Below are 22,239 nucleotides of genomic sequence, written 5' to 3' on the forward strand. Positions count from 1 at the left end.
AAATATCCGACTGATTTACAGTAATTTATGTGCCCATTTGAATGTTAATTGGTCAGTAGACGTCATGATGTTTGACATACTATTCTGGAAAATAGTGTGTTGAGAGGCCTTGGTCCATATACAGTACCAGTCAAAAGTTTGGACAAACCTACACATTCAAAGGTTTTTATTTATTTTTACTATTTTTTTTACATTATAGAATAATAGTGAAGACATCAAAATTATGAAATAACACATATGGAATCATGTACTAACCAAAAAAGCGTTAAACAAACCAAAATTTATATTTGAGTTTCTTCAAAGTAGCCAACGTGACAGCATTGCACTCTCTTGGCATTCTCTCAACCAGCTTCATGAGGTAGTCTCCTGGAATGCATTTCAACTATCAGGTGAGCCTTGTTAAAAGTTAGTTTGTGGAATTTCTTTCCTTCTTAATGTGTTTGAGCCAATCAGTTGTGTTGTGACAAGGTAGGGGTGGTATACAGAAGATAGCTCTATTTGGTAAAAGACCATGTCCAAATTATGGCAGGGACAGCTCAAATAAGCAAAGACAAATGACAGTCCATCATTACTTTAAGACACGAAGGTCAGTCAATCTGGATAATTTCAAGAACTTTGAGAGTTTCCTCAGGTGCAATTTCAAAAAAGCATCAAGCGCTACGATGAAACTGGCTCTCATGAGGACCGACACAGGAAAGGAAGACCCAATCATTTCAAGGGAGAGTAGATGTGTGTTTCTGTTATTTGCATGGGAAGATAAAGAAAACGGAAATGTAGCCGAGGATAAACCCGGATCTGAGACAATCTGGAATTTTTATCTTGTGGATGGTCTGAAAACTGCATTTGTCTTTAGTATTTTGGAGATAGACAATCCATTGAGGGGAAAAAAGAGTACAGATCATCAGCAGCTATTAACATTGGCCAACAACGTGTAACAGGTTAGGACACTGATCTTAGCCTCTGCCTGCCTGCCTGCCTGCCTGCCTGCCTGCCTGCCTGCCTTCCTGCCTGTCTGTTATGTCAACTGTCAGCCAATCTGCTATGTAGTCTGTCAGCCAGTCTGTTATGTAGTCTGTCAGCCAGTCTGTTATATAGTCTGTCAGCCAGTCTGTTATGTAGTCTGTCAGCCAGTCTGTTATGTAGTCTGTCAGCCAGTCTGTTATGTAGTCTGTCAGCCAGTCTGTTATATAGTCTGTCAGCCAGTCTGTTATGTAGTCTGTCAGCCAGTCTGTTATGTAGTCTGTCAGCCAGTCTGTTATGTAGTCTGTCAGCCAGTCTGTTATTTAGTCTGTCAGCCAGTCTGTTATGTCATCTGTCAGCCAGTCTGTTATGTCATCTATCAGCTAGTCTGTTATGTCATCTGTCAGCCAGTCTGTTATGTCATCTGTCAGCCAGTCTGTTATGTCATCTGTCAGCCAGTCTGCCAGCCAGTCTGTTATGTCATCTGTCAGCCAGTCTGTTATGTCATCTGTCAACCAGTCTGTTATGTAGTCTGTCAGCCAGTCTGTTATGTCATCTGTCAGCCAGTCTGTTATGTAGTCTGTCAGCCAGTCTGTCAACCCCTATGTAGGCTGTGTTAATGGGAGAGTTGATGCAAATGGTATGACACAGGGTTAGCATGGATGTTAACCGGAGCTATGTAACATGGTTTGGTTGTTATACTGAGATTAAGACTGAGATTTTCTTTTATTAGGATACATGTTGTTACAATGGTGATAATGGTTGATTGCAATTTCTTTAGGCTTATTAGAAAATGCACTATTGCATATTTCAATTTTCAAAAGTATGAAGTTAAAATGACACAATTTTACTTCACCTCTAAGTACACTGAACAAAAATATTAACGTAACATGTAAAGCGTTGGTCCCATGTTTCATGAACTGCAATAAAAGTTCCCAGAAATGTTCCATACACACGAAAAGCTTGTCTCTCAAATGTTGTGGACACATTTATTTACATCCCTGTTAGTGAGCGTTTCTTCTTCGCCAAGTTAATCAACCCACATGACAGATGTGGCATATCAATTAGCTGATTAAACAGTGATCATTACACAGGTGCACCTTGGGCTGGGGGCAACAAAAAGGCATCTCTAAAATGTGCAGTTTTGTCACACAACACAGATGTCTCAAGTTTTGAGGGAGCGTGCAATTGGCATGCTGACTGCAGGAATGTCTAACAGAGCTGTTGCCAGATAATTTAAAGTTAATTTATCTACCAACGTCAATTTAGAGAATTAGTCCTAATGTCCAACTGGCCTCACAACCGCAGATCACGTGTAACCACACCATTCCAGGACTTCCACTTCCGGCATCTTCACCTGCAGGATCGTCTGAGACCAGCCACCTGGACTGCTGATGAAACTGTGCGTTTGCACAACCAAGCATTTCTGCACAAATTATAAGAAACAGTCTCAGGGAAGGAAGCTCATCTGCGTGCTCATTTTCCTAACCAGCGTCTTGACCTGACTGCAGTTCGGCATCGTAACCGACTTCAGTGGGAAGACTCTCACCTTCGATGGCTACTGGCAGGCTAGAGAAGTGTGCACTTCAATAATGAATCCCAGTTTCAACTACACCGGGCAGATGGCAGACAGCTTGTATGGAGTTGTGTGGGCGAGCGGTTTGCTGATGTCAATGTTGTGAACAGAGTGCCCCAAGGTGGTGGGGTTATGGTTTGGGCATATTCTAAGGACAACAAACACAATTTAATTTTATCGATGGCTATTTGAATGCACCGAGGCACTGTGATGAGATCCTGAGGCCCATTTTATTGCCATTCATCCGCCGCAATCACCTCATGTTTCAGCATGACAATGCACATCCCCATGTCACAATGACATGTACACAAATCCTGGAAGCTGAAAATGTCTCAGTTCTTCCATGGCCTGCATACTCACCAGACATGTCACCCAAGGAGCATGTTTGGGATGCTTTGCATTGACGTGTACGACATCATGTTCCAGTTCCCGCCAATATCCAGCAACTTCACACAGCCATTGAAGAGCAGTGGGACAACATTCCACAGGCCGCAATCAATGGCCAGAGGCAAATGGTGGTGTTGGATTCTGAGTTAAACTTGGAACATATCTAAGGAGCGATAGAGACTGGTTTTTACATCAGAAGTTAATGGTTATCTGTAGGAGCCAGATGGCTTTGGAATGTGTTGGGTGGACAGGAGGAAGTGACAGGATTGCTACAGGGGATACAGATGGACATCTGTGGATTAGGAAAATGAGGGGTTGAGGTCAGATCCCCTTAAGGGAGAAATTATGGTTTATTACCCTATTCCTTGGTTATTACCCTATTACCCTATTACTTAGGATCACCACTTTATTTTAAGATTGTGACATTTCAGAATAATAGTAGAGAGAATGATGTATTTCTTTGATCACATTCCCAGTGGGTCAGACATTTACATACACTCAATTAGTATTTGGTAGCATTGCCTTTAAATTGTTTAACCTGGGTCAAACATTTTGGGTAGCCATCCACAAGCTTCCCACAATAAGTTGGGTAAATTTTGTCCCATTCCTCCTGACAGAGCTGGTGTAACTGAGTCAGGTTTGTAGGCCTCCTTTGCTCGCACACGCTTTTTCAGATCTGCCAACACATTTTCTATAGGATTGAGGTCAGGGCATTGTGACTGCCACTCCAATAACAAAAATGTCCTTAAGCCATTTTGCCACAATTTTGGAAGTATCCTTGGAGTCATTGTGCACTTGGATGAGCCATTTGCGACCAAGCTATAACTTCCTGACTGATGTCTTGAGATGTTGCTTCAATATATCCACATAATTGTCCTTCCTCATGAAGCCATCTATTTTGTGAAGTACAGCAGTCCCTCCAGAGGCAAAGCACCCCCACAACATGAGGCTTCCACCTCGTGCTTCATGGTCAGGATGGTGTTCTTCAGCTTGCAAGCCTCCCCCTTTTTCCTCCAAACATAAAGATGGTCATTATGGCCAAACAGTTCTATTTTTGTTTCATGAGACCAGATTACATTTCTCCAAAAAGTACGATATTTGTCCCCATGTGCAGTTGCAAACCGTAGTCTGGCTTTTTTATGGCGGTTTTGGAGCAGTGACTTCTTTCTTGCTGAGTGGCCTTTCAGGTTATGTCGATATAGGACTCGTTTTACAGTGGATATAGATATTTTTGTTCCTGTTTCCTCCAGCTTCGTTACAAGGTTCTTTGCTGTTGTTCTGGGATTGATTTGCACGGTTCACACTAAAGTAAGGTTCATCTCTAGGAGACAGAACGTGTCTCCTTCCTGAGCGGTATGATGGCTGCGTTGTCCCATGGTGTTTATACTTGCGTACTATTGTTTGTACAGATGAGCGTGGTACCTTCAGGTGTTTGGAAATTGCTCCCAAGGATGAACCAGACTCGTGGAGGTCTAACATTTTTTTTTCTGAGGTTTTGGCTGATTTCTTTAGATTTTCCCGTGATGTCAAGGAAATTTGTCGGGTGGTTGAAAAACCTGTTTTAATGACTCCAACCTAAGTGTATGTAAACTTCCGACTTCAACTGTATATTTGTGGTGGTGGACACATGTGTTGTCTGAATGCAGCTGTATTGACCCTCTGACCCTCAGAATAAACGTGGCTCAGCTTTCATAATGTCTGTTGAGTGTTTTACTCTGAGAATTAGAACCCAACACTGGTCACACCAGATACTGACTGGTTTTCTGATCCACACCCCTACTTTTTTAAGGTATCTGTGACCAACAGATGTACAGTATATCTGTGTTCCCAGTTATGTACAATCCATAGATTAGGGCCTAATGAATTTATTTAAATTGACTGATTTCCTTACATGAACTGTCACAAAAACTTTGAAATTGTTTGATGGTGTGTTTATATTTTAGTTCAATGTATACTAGACAGTGTCTTAATAAAAAATCTGTATATTCTTCAGAATTTCAAGTAACTTTAATTAGTTGTAGCGGTTGTGGATAAAGTGAATGAGTTGTAATGATTTTTATTCAGTTTAATTTAGATAATTTACTAATTTATTCAACTAAACATTGTTATTATCATGAATGACGGTTTGTGGGTTAACACTTACAGTACGCATATGTTTTCATCCTATTGGTCCATATACAAATTCATAATACTGTACTGAATGAAACATATACACCATATAGTATTGAAATAATAACATAGTATCTACTGATAACAACAGTACAATTTGACACCCTTAACAAGGGTTGCTATCTTACAAACATGAGGTAGCTAAGACCCTATCTATTTTGATTCAAAATTGCACAATGATATATAGATTTGGTGTAATGCAATGCATGTAAATTTGGCTATGAAGACTATGACCCATGCAATAAAATAATTGTATGTAACAGGTATACTATCTGTGACAAAATAAACAAGAGTGAATATAATAAACTAGTAGAAGATGATAACAAGAGACCCTGAGGCTGTCATACGGTACAAGATGATGGAGGTGGTCCAATTCTAGATCACCCCCTAGACCCTACGCACTTGTGGAAATCCAAGAGCTTTTCATTGGTATAAGAAACTTGGTGAAACTTACAACAAATATATCAGAGGGTAAGATGGAGCCATTTATATATTGTTTACAACTGTCAAATCCTCTGAGATCTCCACAATGATATAGGATATAGGTATAGGATCTAGGGGTCAGTTTAGAGGACAGGTGAGTGATCCTTGTGTTCCCCTCTGGGGCTGAAGCCCAATTGTTATGACACGGGAGTGAGTGGCGTAACACTGAGTTGTCATTGAGTTCGAGGGGGTGAGGGTGGAAGTGGTGGTTGTAGAAGTTTTTGTGGTGTGGGGGTTGGGGTGGTGTGAGTAGGTTGGGGTAATGTGTGTGTGTGTGTGTGTGTGTCGGGGTGTGGGGTGGGGTTACAAATGCAGAGGGAGGAAGAGGGATTATCAGGCTCTGTATCAAACAAACCGAAGCTATATACCTTGTAGATCAGCTTTCATCAATGCTTGATTAAGTCAGCAAAACAGTAAGGAAAGGAAAAGGCAGAATACACCAGAGGTTAGTAAAGCACTGAAATGTTGTCAGAGACTGTAATAACAGGAAACACAAATATAAGCAGGAGAGGATGGAGAGACGTCAGAGAGAAGATGGAAAGAGGTCAGAGAGAAGACAGAGATATGAGATATGACAGAGAGAAGACGGAGACAACAGAGAGAAGATGGAGAAACAACAGAGAGAAGACGGAGAGACGTCAGAGAGAAGATGGAGAGACAGACAGAAGATGGAGAGATGACAGAGAGATGTCAGAGAGAAGATGGGGAGATGTCAGAGAGTAGACAGAGAGAAGATGGAGAGACGAGAGAGAGAAGACGAAGAGATGTCCGAGAGTAGACAGAGAGAAGACAAGAGAGGTCAGAGTGAAGACGGAGAGACGACAGAGAGAAGACGGAGAGACGACAGACAGAAGACGGAGAGACGACAGAGAGAAAACGGAGAGACGACAGAGAGAAGTCGGAGAGAAGTCAGAGAGACAAAGTAACAAACAAGATTTCATGAGTCAATCAGAAACATAAAATAGGAGAGAATAAAAGCAAGGGAATTGAAGGTCGTAAGAAGTGGATACATTTTAATTGTTCTTTGAGGTGACGGAAGAAGCAGATATAATTTTAGTAGTGATAATTACGAACAATCACATACAGTACCTTCTTATTCAGTTACTCACTCGCACCTACACTTCAGTCAGTCAGTCACACCTACAGTTCAGTCAGTCAGTCACAAATACACTTCAGTCAGTCAGTCAGTCAGTCACACCTCCAATTCAGTGAGTCAGTCAGTCACAACTACACTTCAGTCAGTCAGTCAGTCACACCTACAGTTCAGTCAGTCAGTCAGTCACAAATACACTTCAGGCATGCAGTCAGTCAGTCACACCTACACTTCAGTCAGTCAGTCACAAATACACTTCAGTCAGTCAGTCAGTCAGTCAGTCACACCTACACTTCAGTCAGTCATTCACACCTACAAGTCAGTCAGTCAGCCACACCTCCAATTCAGTGAGTCAGTCAGTCACAACTACACTTCAGTCAGTCAGTCACAACTACACTTCAGTCAGTCAGTCACAACTACACTTCAGTCAGTCAGTCACACATACACTTAAGTCAGTCAGTCACACTCACTCTTCAGTCAGTCAGTCAGTCAGTCAGTCAGTCAGTCAGTCACACCAACACTTCAATCAGTCAGTCACACCTACACTTCCGTCCATCACTCACACCTACACTTCAGTTAGTCATTCACACATACACTTATGTCAGTCAGACCTAAACTTCAGTCAGTCACTCACACCTACATTTCAGTCACTCAGTCACACCTACACTTCAGGCAATCAGCCAGTCAGTCAGTCTCAACTACACTTCAGTCAGTCAGTCAGTCAGTCAGTCACACTTACAATTCAGTCAGTCAGGCAGTCAGTCAGTCACACCTCACTTTAGTCAGTCACACCTCACTTCAGTCAGTCAGTCACCCCTACACTTCAGTCAGTCACACCTACACTTCAGTCAGTCACACCTACACTTCAGTCAGTTTCTCACACCTACACTTGTCAGTCATTCACACCTACACTTCAGTCAGTCACATCTACACATCAGTCAGTCACACCTACACTTGTCAGTCAGTCACACCTACACTTCAGTCAGTCAGTCACACCTACACTTCAGTCAGTCACACCTACACTTCAGTCAGTCACACCTAAACTTCAGTCAGTCACACCTACACTTCAGTCAGTCACATCTACACATCAGTCAGTCAGTCACACCTACACTTCAGTCAGTCACACCTACACTTGTCAGTCATTCACACCTACACTTCAGTCAGTCACATCTACACATCAGTCAGTCAGTCACACCTACACTTCAGTCAGTCACACCAACACTGAACTGATCTTCCATGGGTTGTTTGGATTGCGTATCTTCCTCTGGAAGTTTGGATATTGAATATGGTATTGTACTCTGCTGCAGTTGTGTGGAACAGTTTACAACAATAACAATAATATCAACACATCTGTGTCATAGCATTATCATTATATAGAACAGTATTACACAGAAAGAGTGGAGGACGATGACATTGAAATTAAAACTATTAAATACAACTATTATTTACACAACACAAATCTAATCCATATTTCAAGAAGATTTTCTTCTGGCAAACACGCAGACTCACTAAGCATGCACAGAGCACAGTGTGTGTGTGTGTGTGTGTGTGTGTGTGTGTGTGTGTGTGTGTGTGTGTGTGTGTGTGTGTGCTTGTACAAATGTGGTCAGTGATATTAATCTGATTGAGAGTAATCTGATTATACTGTCAGTGTCCCAACTTCTGCCGAAGTTGGTCCCTCTCCTTGTTTGGGCGATGTTCGGCGGTCAACGTCACCGACCTTCTAGTCATAGCTGATCCATGTTTCATGTTCCATTGGTTTTGTCTTCCATCACACCTGGTTCCAATCCCATCAATTACATGTTGTGTATTTAACCCTATGTTCCCCCTCATGTCCTTGTGGGTGATTGTTTATTGTAAGTGTTTGTGTACGTCTTTCCTGGTGTGTGTTGGGTTATGTTACCCCTTGATTTTTATTATTCTGTTTTCCGGTGGGTTTTTGTTAATAAACTGCGCTGTTGGAAACACAGTTATTTCTCTCCTGCGTCTGACTTCTCTGCCGCCAGGTCACACCCTTACAGTCAGTGAGTGTAATCTGATTATACTGTCATTGAGAGCAATCTGATTATATGGTACCCGAATGAATCAGAAATGATGAGGGTAGAGGACTGGCAGCTGTTAACAAATTCTAACAGCATACCAACATAGTTTATGGAGGTTAACATGTGCCACGGGTGAGTTTTTTGTACGTGTGTGTGTGTGTGTGTCTGTGTGTGTGTGTGTGTGTGTGTGTGTGTGTGTGTCTGTGTGTCTGTGTGTCTGCCTGTCTGCGTGTGTATGTGTTTATATGCATATGAGAGCAGAGTACAAGGACTGTTGACAAACAAGGAAAAGTGTTCACATTATTGAGAAGTGAATGAAAGGTTGGTTAATGAATTACGTAAGAGGCTGATGAATCACAGTGTGAGGCTGTCAAGACCAAAGTAGAAGCATTGGGGAACTAATGTTGTTTCTAGAGTGTGAAATGCAAATGGTTCTTTCATAGTGACTTCTATGTAGAAAGATAACATGTATTCCCCTTTGGAAGGCTGGTGGACTTTAAAAGGCGAAATACACTGTTATTTCAGACAAGTTATTGTCTTCGTTTCTTCAATGTTCAACCAGCCTTTGCACTGAGGAAGGCATCTTAGAGGAGAGTTCACTGGTTGCTTGACTGTATTTTACACCATGTATAGTCCAGTGTACACAAATAACCATGACAGTCATTCAATGATTACAGTGAAAAAAGAGAGGAAATCATTATGAATAGCTCAGATTTGTCCACAAATATTTGAATTTGAGAATTTGAGTCTTACCTCTGTTATGATAGTAGCCAGGGTGTCTTATCTCTGTTATGATAGTAGACAGGGTGTCTTATCTCTGTTATGATAGTAGCCAGGGTGTCTTATCTCGGTTATGATAGTAGCCAGGGTGTCTTATCTCTGTTATGATAGTAGCCAGGGTGTCTTATCTCCATTTTGATAGTGGCCAAGGTGTCTTATCTCTGTTTTTCTACATGCTACAGGCAGAAGAGGATGGGTCACCCTAGGCCAGGTTACTCTACATCACTTTGTGACAAAGTCTAATGTAAAAAGGTCTGAAATACATTTGATTGAGTTGTCACCTTCTCAACCCTTATCTATCTGGCCCACACATGCCAGGGTTAGCTTGGGTTAGCTTGTGTTAGTGTGTGTTAGGGTGTGTTTACCTTCGCAGCCCCTCTCTATCTGGCCGACACATGCCAGGGCATCTGACATCAGGTCCGGGAGGCGTCCGTTCAGGTCCACCGATGCTAGGCAACCCTGGAAGCCTTCCTTGGCGTGAACTAATTTGGGAAGCTCCTTGTACGTCTCTTTGGCCACGCCACCTATATACAGGTCGCCTGTGAAGGATGGGGGAGGAAGAAGATGAAGACTAGTGGCATGTCAAGAAATTAAATCTCCAGACAAGCAGCGTATAGGAAATAGCTCTCTGGTTGACGTCTTCCATTATTAATAGGAATGAAGAAGATGAGGTGAATACACATGAGGGGGCAGACAAAGGGACAGGAAGTGTTAATATGTCACTGGTGAGGTGACTATTCAGAATGAGAAAGGGAGAGAACAGACAAATGGATTGGTGCTGTTCAGTAAAACAACCCTATACACCAAGTCACTGTGCTCCGTCATATCCTCACATGATCTCTCCTTGCTATGAGAATGATACTCAACTACTTATTTCCTTCCCCCCAAGATGTAGCTGCATGCCCACTGCAAGACCTCTCCATCACAGATGACAACTCCACGGTGTCCGCCTCCCAGAGCGCAAAGAACCTTGGCGTGACCCTGGACAACATCCTGTAGTTCTCTGAAAACATCAAAGCAGCGACCCGCTCCTGCAGGTTCATGCTCTACAACATCCGTAGAGTACGACCTCACCTCAAACAGGAAGAGCAATGGTGCAATGTTGCTGGACTAGAGCAACAAGACCATGGTGCTTGCCGACAGAGCAGCAAGAATAACTTCTCCTCTCTTCCTTCAGCCTACACTCAAACCCTACACCCCGAACTGAGTACTACATTCTGCCACCACACAAAATGTGTTTTTTTGGCAGAAATGCCTTGTGGAACATTTTAACTTTCATGTTTCTTAATAACAAACTTGTATTCCATCAGTAAATATGGATAAATTGTTCAATTTCGGGCCTACTTGGTTTAGCCACAAAAAAGGCAGGAACCTTCCCTCTAGCCATGAATTGCTGAGATAATGAGTGGGCTAGACATGCCGAGAGATGAGTTTCAGATGGGTCTGCGGTGTAGCATCTTGTGTCTATAAAATTAGCTTATCGTTATGTTTAGATAATCCTTTCTACTGCAGTTTTTTTTTAAATTTAGCAATGGAGAACTGCAAATATGTTGCTACCTGCTCTCAATAAAATTGCTGCCCTGAATTTATCAGGCGCTATCGACAAAGGTAAGTGGGAAAAAGTTCTGATGTACTACTTTCTGGAGGACGATCGTGTCATGCTGACTCTCTGACTCTGAAAATGAGACGATGAGGAAATCCCTGTTTTAGGTAAAAATATTTCAATTGAAGAAGACTTCTGATGACAGTGATGGGGAAGAAACGGCAATCAACAGTTTTGTTGTCAAGGAAGAAGTTGACCGAGTTTTGAAATCAGCGGAATGTCTGGTAGAAGCAGAGTATGATAAGGAGATGAATAGATTGATTGCAAATGCAGAGGGAGTTGCAAAGAGAACACAGAAGGCTGTTGTAAACACCTGTCTCTGGATTACATCTTCAAATGAAGGACAAACGTGGCATCCGTGACAGAGAGGGAGAAAGATATGATGATTCTTATGGCATTGCACACAGTCAGTGTGAACCAGAGCGACTTGACAAAACAGATCAAGCAAGATGTACAAACAAAACGGAAACGACACAGGACGTCTTATTTAATGAAAGGGGTTGCAGTATGCCATGAAGCATTTATCCATATATACGGGTAAGAGTCTAGCTACAGTTTCAGATATTATAAGTTTCAAATTTTTTCAGAAAGTTGTTTTCGTTGTAAATGAAAGCTGACTGTTAGCTAGCTAGCTGACGTTAGATGGCTGGCTTGCTAGCTAACATTACGTGTATGATCTGTGTAGTAATGTTATCTCAGAATGCCATTTCACATGGCTAGTTTTAGCCTAGTGTTAGCTAGCTAACTAGCTAACATTGAACCTATTTGGTTAACTTTAGCTAGCTATGACAATCGGTTTGTATTGCTAGTACTCTTTGGATTGGGATTATGGTTCATTGTTTAGCTAGCTATCTACATGTCTAAACAAAAAGAGACCAAGTTAAACTGTTAGCTAGCTAGCTGACGTTAGATGGTTGGCTCGCTCGCTAGCTAAAATTATGTTTATGATCTGTGTGTAGTAATGTTATCTCAGAGTTCCATTTCTCATTGCTAGTACTCTGTGGATTGGGATTATGGTTGTTTAGCTAGCATGTCTAAACAAAAGACTCCACTTCGCCAGATGATTACATGACCCATCAATTTAGCCATGTGTGTCTAACAGAGATTATAGCTATCTAATGAATAATAATGCTAAAATATTTGTATCTGGAATTTGTCTTTCAGCATCAATAGAACACACCTGACTCTCCTCCACCACTCATACAAGGAGAAGGGTCTAATGCCAATGGTTGATGACAACACTTGGTATGTAAGGCATAAACAACACGTTGTGACTATTGAGTTTACCTCCAACATGATTGGCACTACTTTTATTGATCTCACTTTATTTCCGTATTTTCCAGAGGTATATGTAGTCGGGGTGTGGAGAAAATTGCTACCCCACATCTCAAGCACTAAGCAGGCAAATGGCTTTCACGGAGCTATGCAAAGAGAAATACTTGATTGATGAAGGAAGGTCATTCAGCAAAGGCAGCAGCGTAGTCTTCAACTACATGTAATATTTCTTCAACAACTACAGAGTTTGGGAAACACGTGTGTACCTGAATTGTGATAAATGCAGTCGCCAAAACAAGAACACATTTGTGCTCTGGTATTGTGCCTGGCGGACCATACACAAGCTCCACCACAGTCTGGACCTTCACTTCCTGATCACAGGCCACACCTAGTTTGCCCCCGACTGGTGCTTTGGCCTCATCAAGCATCGCTTCAGAAAGACCAGAGTTAACACTTTGTCTGAGATTGCTGGTGTTGTGAAGCACTTCAGAATAATATTATTGCTAATATATTAATAATATTGCATTATATGAGGTTATTCTTCTTAACTAAACTTGGGAGGTGAATTGATGTTGTGCAAGGTTGTAATGTCTTCTCAATTGTATTAGTTATTTCCTGTTTAACAGCTTCGATGCTCTGGAGACTGGTGTTGTTGTCACCAAGGAATGTTCGGACTGAGTCGGGACCAGGTTTCAGCTGCTGCGCAACGATGACATCCTTCCTCCCATAGATGGTCTGACTGTACAAGCACCAAATGGACTGGACACAGCTAGACAACCTTATCGTGTTAAGAAGATCAGTGAGTTTTGTGACGAAGAGGCTATGGACATCACATACCCTGCACCAAAGGCAAGGGCAGCACAGAAACAGGCTCTCCGAATATAGATTCCCTTGTTCATGCGTGGTTCGGACGGACCAGTTCATCACTGGTGGTGAGTTCTCAGTCATAAGCACTATCTGCACTGTCTCTAGTCACATGACTCTCCCCTAACACACTACTATTTATGTTTTTATCCTGCTGCTCAGCCTGCTGCTTTACCCCTGATTGTATGCATATACAGTGCCTTGTGAAAGTCTTCGGCCCCCTTGAACTTTGCAACCTTTTGCCACATTTCAGGCCTCAAACATAAAGATATAAAACTGTATTTTTTTGTGAAGAATCAACAACAAGTGGGACACAATCATGAAGTGGAACGACATTTATTGGATATTTCAAATTTTTTAACAAATCAAAAACTGAAAAATTGGGCGTGCAAAATTATTCAGCCCCTTTACTTTCAGTGCAGCAAACTCTCTCCAGAAGTTCAGTGAGGATCTCTGAATGATCCAATGTTGACCTAAATGACTAATGATGATAAATACAATCCACCTGTGTGTAATCAAGTCTCCGTATAAATGCACCTGCACTGTGATAGTCTCAGAGGTCCGTTAAAAGCGCAGAGAGCATCATGAAGAACAAGGAACACACCAGGCAGGTCCGAGATACTGTTGTGAAGGAGTTTAAAGCCGGATTTGGATACAAAAAGATTTCCCAAGCTTTAAACATCCCAAGGAGCACTGTGCAAGCGATAATATTGAAATGGAAGGAGTATCAGACCACTGCAAATCTACCAAGACCTGGCCGTCCCTCTAAACTTTCAGCTCATACAAGGAGAAGACTGATCAGAGATGCAGCCAAGAAGCCCATGATCACTCTGGATGAACTGCAGAGATCTACAGCTGAGGTGGGAGACTCTGTCCATAGGACAACAATCAGTCATATATTGCACAAATCTGGCCTTTATGGAAGAGTGGCAAGAAGAAAGTCATTTCTTAAAGATATCCATAAAAAGTGTTGTTTAAAGTTTGCCACAAGCCACCTGGGAGACACACCAAACATGTGGAAGAAGGTGCTCTGGTCAGATGAAACCAAAATTGAACTTTTTGGCAACAATGCAAAACGTTATGTTTGGCGTAAAAGCAACACAGCTCATCACCCTGAGCACACCATCCCCACTGTCAAACATGGTGGTGGCAGCATCATGGTTTGGGCCTGCTTTTTTTCAGCAGGGACAGGAAAGATGGTTAAAATTGATGGGAAGATGGATGGAGCCAAATACAGGACCATTCTGGAAGAATGAGTCTGCAAAAGACCTGAGACTGGGACGGAGATTTGTCTTCCAACAAGACAATGATCCAAAACATAAAGCAAAATCTACAATGGAATGGTTCAAAAATAAACATATCCAGAATGGCCAAGTCAAAGTCCAGACCTGAATCCAATCGAGAATCTGTGGAAAGAACTGAAAACTGCTGTTCACAAATGCTCTCCATCCAACCTCACTGAGCTCGAGCTGTTTTGCAAGGAGGAATGGGAAAAAATTCAGTCTCTCGATGTGCAAAACTGATAGAGACATACCCCAAGCGACTTACAGCTGTAATCGCAGCAAAAGGTGGCGCTACAAAGTATTAACTTAAGGGGGCTGAATCATTTTGCACGCCCAATTTTTCAGTTTTTGATTTGTTAAAAAAGTTTGAAATATCCAATAAATGTCGTTCCACTTCATGATTGTGTCCCACTTGTTGTTGATTCTTCACAAAAAAATACAGTTTTATATATTTATGTTTGAAGCCTGAAATGTGGCAAAAGGTCGCAAAGTTCAAGGGGGCCGAATACTTTCGCAAGGCACTGTATGTCCAAATACCTCCTTTTTGTTTGCGCGTTTAGTACACAATCCAAACTCACGATGCGCGGGCAAGTCCAGGCGAAATTTCAGAAGAAAAGTCATATTACAGTTCGTAGAAACATGTAAAATTAAGTATAGAATCAATCTTTAGGATGTTTTTTATCATGAATCTTCAATAATGTTCCAACCGGAGAATTCCTTTGTCTGTAGAAATGCAATGGAACGCAAGCAAACTCACACGTGATCAGCTCATGCCACTCTGGCAGACCTCTGACTCATTCAGCTCCCATTCCCCCCTCCTTCACAGTATAAGCATCAAACAAGGTTCTAAAGTTACAGGTCAGTAGATCCAGGTCAGTATATACAGGTCAGTATACACGTTGTTGATATGTAGTGGAAGCCTTGGGAAGTGGAATATGACCCCATAGACACTGTATATTCGATAGGCAATGACTTGAAAAACTACAAACCTCAGATTTCCCACTTCCAGGTTGGATTTTTCTCTCAGGTTTTTGCCTGCCATATGAGTTATGTTATACTCACAGACATCATTCAAACAGTTTTACAAACTTCCGAGTGTGTTCTATCCAAATCTACTAATACTATGCATATATTAGCAACTGGGCCTGAGTAGCAGGCAGTTTACTCTGGGCACCTTATTCATCCAAGCTACTCAATACTGCCCCCCAGTCCCAAAGAAGTTAAGAGGATGTGAACGATTCTGAATAGGTGTAGACCAACGAGAGCTCTCCAGTAGTAGTACCAAAACATTCAAAGGCCATTTTCTCAAAAGTGAGGTTACAAGTTTATCAACTTTCAAAGCAGAATTACTTTCCCAATTTTCCTCAAATGCGGTGTATGATAAACCATTTTGTAGCTCTGTGTCTCTGCTTTTATCCAATGTAAAAAAAACTGAAATTCAAATGTTGCTACATAAGACAAAATCAAGGCGGTCGGTCACTTATGTGGCTTTCTCACCTAGCTGTCTTAAGATGAATGCACTATCTGTGCACTCTGGATAAGAGAGTCTGCAAAAAAAAAAAGAATGTTAAATATACTTTATACACAGTTATAGACCAGTGTGGAACTACTGACCCCTGCTGGAAAAAAGCAGGTACTGATATGAACTGCATGCACTTCTTGTCTAGAACTGACAAAGGGCCTTGAAGCATGCATCTGTTCCAGGATACATAATAATAATAATAATAATAATAATAATAATAATAATAATAATAATAGTAATAATAATAATAAAGGGCCTTGTGATACAGTAATTCCATTAACAGGACTCTGACTGTCAACTGTAAAAGACTCCATGTCCAACAGCAGACCAGCAACCTCTGTCATACTGTACCCCAAAACCATAACAATAAGTGACGAACTCTGTCCAACAGCAGACCAGCAACCTCTGTCATACTGTACCCCAAAACCATAACAATAGTGACAAACTCTGTCCAACAGCAGACCAGTAAGCTCCTCTGTCACTCTGTACCCATAATGTCACTCGCCGTCACAGTAGATAGTAAAGTCAACCCCCAGCCCCAGGCAGCCTACCTTTCAGGTCCAGGTTCTTGGCTCCCATGGTGGTCTGGGTGGTGATCTTGGTGTCGATCTTGACGGTGTGGAGGTTGTTAGTGTCTCGTGAGATCATGACGTTGTGCCAGTGGTTATCATTCAGAGGCTTGTTGGAGTTGCCCTTGATCAGGTGAGCTCCGTTCCCCAGGTCTGATACGTAGTGCAGGTAGCTGGAAAAAGACAGGTAGTGACGTGAATAATGATGCAGACACACACACGCACACACACACACACACACACCCTTCAATATGAATTACTATCCTATAGTACAATTTGTCGTGACAAACCTACCCCTTGACCAGCTCGACCACAATGAAGTCGTTTCCATCCCCGCTGTTGAACAGTATGAGTCCATCTGATGAGGTGGTCTTGAACTGGAAGAACAGGTGCATAGAGTAGTAGGCCTGGAGAGTGGTCAGAGCAACGTAGCTCAACCGAGACTTGAACGTGACAGGGTCGGCAATGATGTTCTTGAAGCCAATCATGGCGTTGAGCTCACAGTAGTCAATGTCACCATTCTTACACAGGTCTACAGAGAGAATAGAATAGATACTTTGTTGATATTTTTTTTGACCAAGAACAGGAACACATTGTGAAGCACAATTCTGCAATGTACCTCCAGAGAGAAAGTACCATCTCTGCCTTGCTCAAGAGATCAATACTTTTCCATCTCCTGGCACAGGACTTGAACCAGCAACCTTCCAATTACCGACATGCCACTCCAACCTAGGGGCAACCTACCTATATAGGCCATGCCGTTGAAGGAGAGGCTCTGCAGGTGGCCTATGAAGTTAGAGGGCACCAGTGAAAGGAACCTCTTCTCTGTCACGATGCCCGTCTCAATGTTGTGGAACTCTAACTGGGTGTGGTCACCTGCCATTTGACCTATTGATTGACAGGAGTGAGTGTGAGAGGGGTGAGGGGACATAGGTAGGGGGAGGTCAATCAAAGAATGGGTTTATACACAAAGGGCTGCCTTCCCAAGACTGATTAAGATTAATAGTGGACTACCAAACTTGCTCAATGTTGAAATACTTTCTTGTCTATGTATATGTTTATGTGTAAGCCCACCTCAGCCACTCCAGTGCCCTGCACATTGAGTATGACCTGTATATACTGACTTGTAAATATTGACCTGTATATACTGACCTGTAAATATTGACCTGTATATACTGACCTGTAAATATACTGACAATATATGCTGACCTGTAAATACTGACCTGTATATACTGACCTGTAAATATACTGACATTACATGTTGACCTGAAAAAACTGACCTGTATATACTGATCTGTATAATGACCTGTGTATACTGAACTGTATCCTGAACATTATACTGACCTGTAAATACTTACCTGTAAATACTGAACTGTGTATACTGAACTTTGTATACAGACCTGTTAATACTGACCTGTAAATACCAACCTGTATATACCGACCTGTAAACTGACCTGCGTAAACTGACCTGTATATACCAACCTGTATATACTGACCTGTAAATACTGACCTGTATATACTGACCTGAAAAAACTGACCTGTATATACTGATCTGTATAATGACCTGTGTATACTGAACTGTGATTTCTGCCCTGTATATATTGTCCTGTATATATTGTCGTGTATATATTTACCTTTATATGCTGAACTGTATACTGACATGTAACTATTAACCTGTAAATATTGACCTGTAAATACTGAACTGTAAATACTGAACTGTGTAAAATGACCTGTGTATACTGACCTATGTATACTGACCTGTAAATTGACCTGTATATACTGACCTGTATCCTGAACATTATACTGACCTGTAAATACTTACCTGTAAATACTGAACTGTGTATACTGACCTTTGTGTACAGACCTGTTAAAACTGACATGTATATACTGACCTTTGTGTACAGACCTGTAAATACTGACCTGTAAATACCGACCTGTTTATACCGACCTGTATATACTGACCTGGAAATACTGACTTGTATATACTGACCTGTTTATACCGACCTGTATATACCGACCTGTATATACCGACCTGTAAACTGACCTGCGTAAACTGACCTGCATATACTGACCTGTAAATACTGACCTGTAAATACCGACCTGTTTATACCGACCTGTATATACTGACCTGTAAATACTGACCTGTATATACTGACCTGTAAATACTGACCTGTATATACTGACCTGAAAAAACTGACCTGTATATACTGATCTGTATAATGACCTGTGTATACTGAACTGTGATTTCTGCCCTGTATATATTGTCCTGTATATATTGTCGTGTATATATTGACCTTTATATGCTGAACTGTATACTGACATGTAACTATTAACCTGTAAATATTGACCTGTAAATACTGAACTGTAAATACTGAACTGTGTAAATTGACCTGTATATACTGACCTGTATCCTGAACATTATACTGACCTGTAAATACTTACCTGTAAATACTGAACTGTGTATACTGACCTTTGTGTACAGACCTGTTAAAACTGACATGTATATACTGACCTTTGTGTACAGACCTGTAAATACTGACCTGTAAATACTGACCTGTTTATACCGACCTGTATATACTGACCTGGAAATACTGACTTGTATATACTGACCTGTTTATACCGACCTGTATATACCGACCTGTATATACCGACCTGTAAACTGACCTGCGTAAACTGACCTGCATATACTGACCTGTAAATACTGACCTGTAAATACCGACCTGTTTATACCGACCTGTATATACTGACCTGTAAATACTGACCTGTATATACTGACCTGTAAATACTGACCTGTATATACTGACCTGAAAAAACTGACCTGTATATACTGATCTGTATAATGACCTGTGTATACTGAACTGTGATTTCTGCCCTGTATATATTGTCCTGTATATATTGTCGTGTATATATTGACCTTTATATGCTGAACTGTATACTGACATGTAACTATTAACCTGTAAATATTGACCTGTAAATACTGAACTGTAAATACTGAACTGTGTAAATTGACCTGTATATACTGACCTGTATCCTGAACATTATACTGACCTGTAAATACTTACCTGTAAATACTGAACTGTGTATACTGACCTTTGTGTACAGACCTGTTAAAACTGACATGTCTATACTGACCTTTGTGTACAGACCTGTTAATACTGACCTGTATATACTGACCTGTTTATACCGACCTGTTTATACTGACCTGTATATACCGACCTGTATATACCGACCTGTAAACTGACCTGCGTAAACTGACCTGCATATACTGACCTGTAAATACTGACCTGTAAATACCGACCTGTTTATACCGACCTGTATATACTGACCTGTAAATACTGACCTGTATATACTGACCTGTTTATACCGACCTGTATATACCGACCTGTATATACCGACCTGTAAACTGACCTGCGTAAACTGACCTGCATATACTGACCTGTAAATACTGACCTGTAAATACCGACCTGTTTATACCGACCTGTAAATACTGACCTGTATATACTGACCTGTTTATACTGACCTGTAAATACTGACCTGTATATACTGACCTGTTTATACCGACCTGTATATACTGACCTGTAAATACTGACCTGTATATACTGACCTGTATATACTGACCTGTATATACTGACCTGTAAAAACCGACCTGTTTATACTGACCTGTAAATACTGACCTGTATATACTGACCTGTTTATACCGACCTGTATATACTGACCTGTAAATACTGACCTGTATATACTGACCTGTATATACTGACCTGTATATACTGACCTGTAAATACTGACCTGTATATACCGACCTGTATATACCGACCTGTAAATACTGACCTGTATATAATGACCTGTATGTACTGACCTGTAAATACCGACCTGTTTATACCGACCTGTAAACTGACCTGCGTAAACTGACCTGTATATACCGACCTGTATATACTGACCTGTAAATACCGACCTGTATATACCGACCTGTATATACTGACCTGTATATACTGACCTGTATATACTGACCTGTATATACTGACCTGTAAATACTGACCTGTATATACTGACCTGTATATACTGACCTGTATATACTGACCTGTATATACTGATCTGTATGTACTGACCTGTAAATACCGACCTGTAAATACCGACCTGTAAATACTGACCTGTATATACTGACCTGTATGTACTGACCTGTTTATACCGACTTGTAAACTGACCTGCGTAAACTGACCTGTATATACTGACCTGAATATACTGAGATGTATGTACTGACCTGTATATACTGACCTGTATATACTGACCTGTATATACTGACCTGAATATACTGAGATGTATGTACTGACCTGTCTATACTGACCTGTATATACTGACCTGTTTATACCGACCTGTTTATACTGACCTGTATATACCGACCTGTATATACCGACCTGTAAACTGACCTGCGTAAACTGACCTGCATATACTGACCTGTAAATACTGACCTGTAAATACCGACCTGTTTATACCGACCTGTATATACTGACCTGTAAATACCGACCTGTTTATACCGACCTGTAAATACCGACCTGTATATACTGACCTGTATATACCGACCTGTATATACTGACCTGAATATACTGACCTGAATATACTGACCTGTATATACTGACCTGAATATACTGACCTGAATATACCGACCTGTATATACTGACCTGAATATACTGACCTGAATATACTGACCTGAATATACTGAGATGTATATACTGACCTGAATATACTGAGATGTATGTACTGACCTGTATATACTGACCTGTATATACTCACCTGAATATACTGAGATGTATGTACTGACCTGTATATACTGACATGTATATACTGACCTGAATATACCGACCTGTATATACTGACCTGAATATACTGACCTGAATATACTGACCTGAATATACTGAGATGTATATACTGACCTGAATATACTGAGATGTATGTACTGACCTGTATATACTGACCTGTATATACTGACCTGAATATACTGAGATGTATGTACTGACCTGTATGTACTGACCTGTATATACTGACCTGAATATACTGACCTGAATATACTGACCTGTATATACTGACCTGAATATACTGAGATGTATGTACTGACCTGTATATACTGACCTGTATATACTGACCTGAATATACTGAGATGTATGTACTGACCTGTATATACTGACATGTATGTACTGACCTGTATATACTGACATGTATATACTGACCTGTATATACTGACCTGTATATACCGACCTGAATATACTGAGATGTATGTACTGACCTGTATATACTGACCCGCATATACTGACCTGTATATACTGACCTGTATATACCGACCTGAATATACTGAGATGTATGTACTGACCTGTATATACTGACCCGCATATACTGACCTGTATATACTGATCTGTATGTACTGACCTGTAAATACCGACCTGTAAATACCGACCTGTTTATACTGACCTGTAAATACTGACCTGTATATACTGACCTGTAAATACTGACCTGTATGTACTGACCTGTAAATACTGACCTGTATGTACTGACCTGTAAATACTGACCTGTATGTACTGACCTGTAAATACTGACCTGTATGTACTGACCTGTAAATATCGACCTGTATATACTGACCTGTA

At 41.0% G+C, this 22,239-nt stretch overlaps 1 protein-coding gene across 8 annotated transcripts in view; it reads right to left on the minus strand.

Moving 5' to 3' along the window:
- LOC110503044 (neurexin-1a) overlaps positions 1-22,239 on the minus strand; it is a 738,556-nt gene that overhangs the window by 398,316 nt on the left and 318,001 nt on the right. For all 8 annotated transcript variants that reach the window (XM_036960888.1, XM_036960884.1, XM_036960883.1 and 5 more), the window contains 4 exons: positions 17,351-17,494; positions 16,901-17,138; positions 16,589-16,779; positions 9,856-10,029 (listed from right to left, as the gene is read on the minus strand). In XM_036960888.1, coding sequence (XP_036816783.1) covers positions 9,856-10,029; positions 16,589-16,779; positions 16,901-17,138; positions 17,351-17,494 — 747 coding nt within the window. The remainder of the gene's footprint in view (positions 1-9,855; positions 10,030-16,588; positions 16,780-16,900; positions 17,139-17,350; positions 17,495-22,239) is intronic.

This window comes from Oncorhynchus mykiss, chromosome 23 (assembly GCF_013265735.2).
Source record: "Oncorhynchus mykiss isolate Arlee chromosome 23, USDA_OmykA_1.1, whole genome shotgun sequence".
Lineage (NCBI taxonomy): Eukaryota > Metazoa > Chordata > Actinopteri > Salmoniformes > Salmonidae > Oncorhynchus > Oncorhynchus mykiss.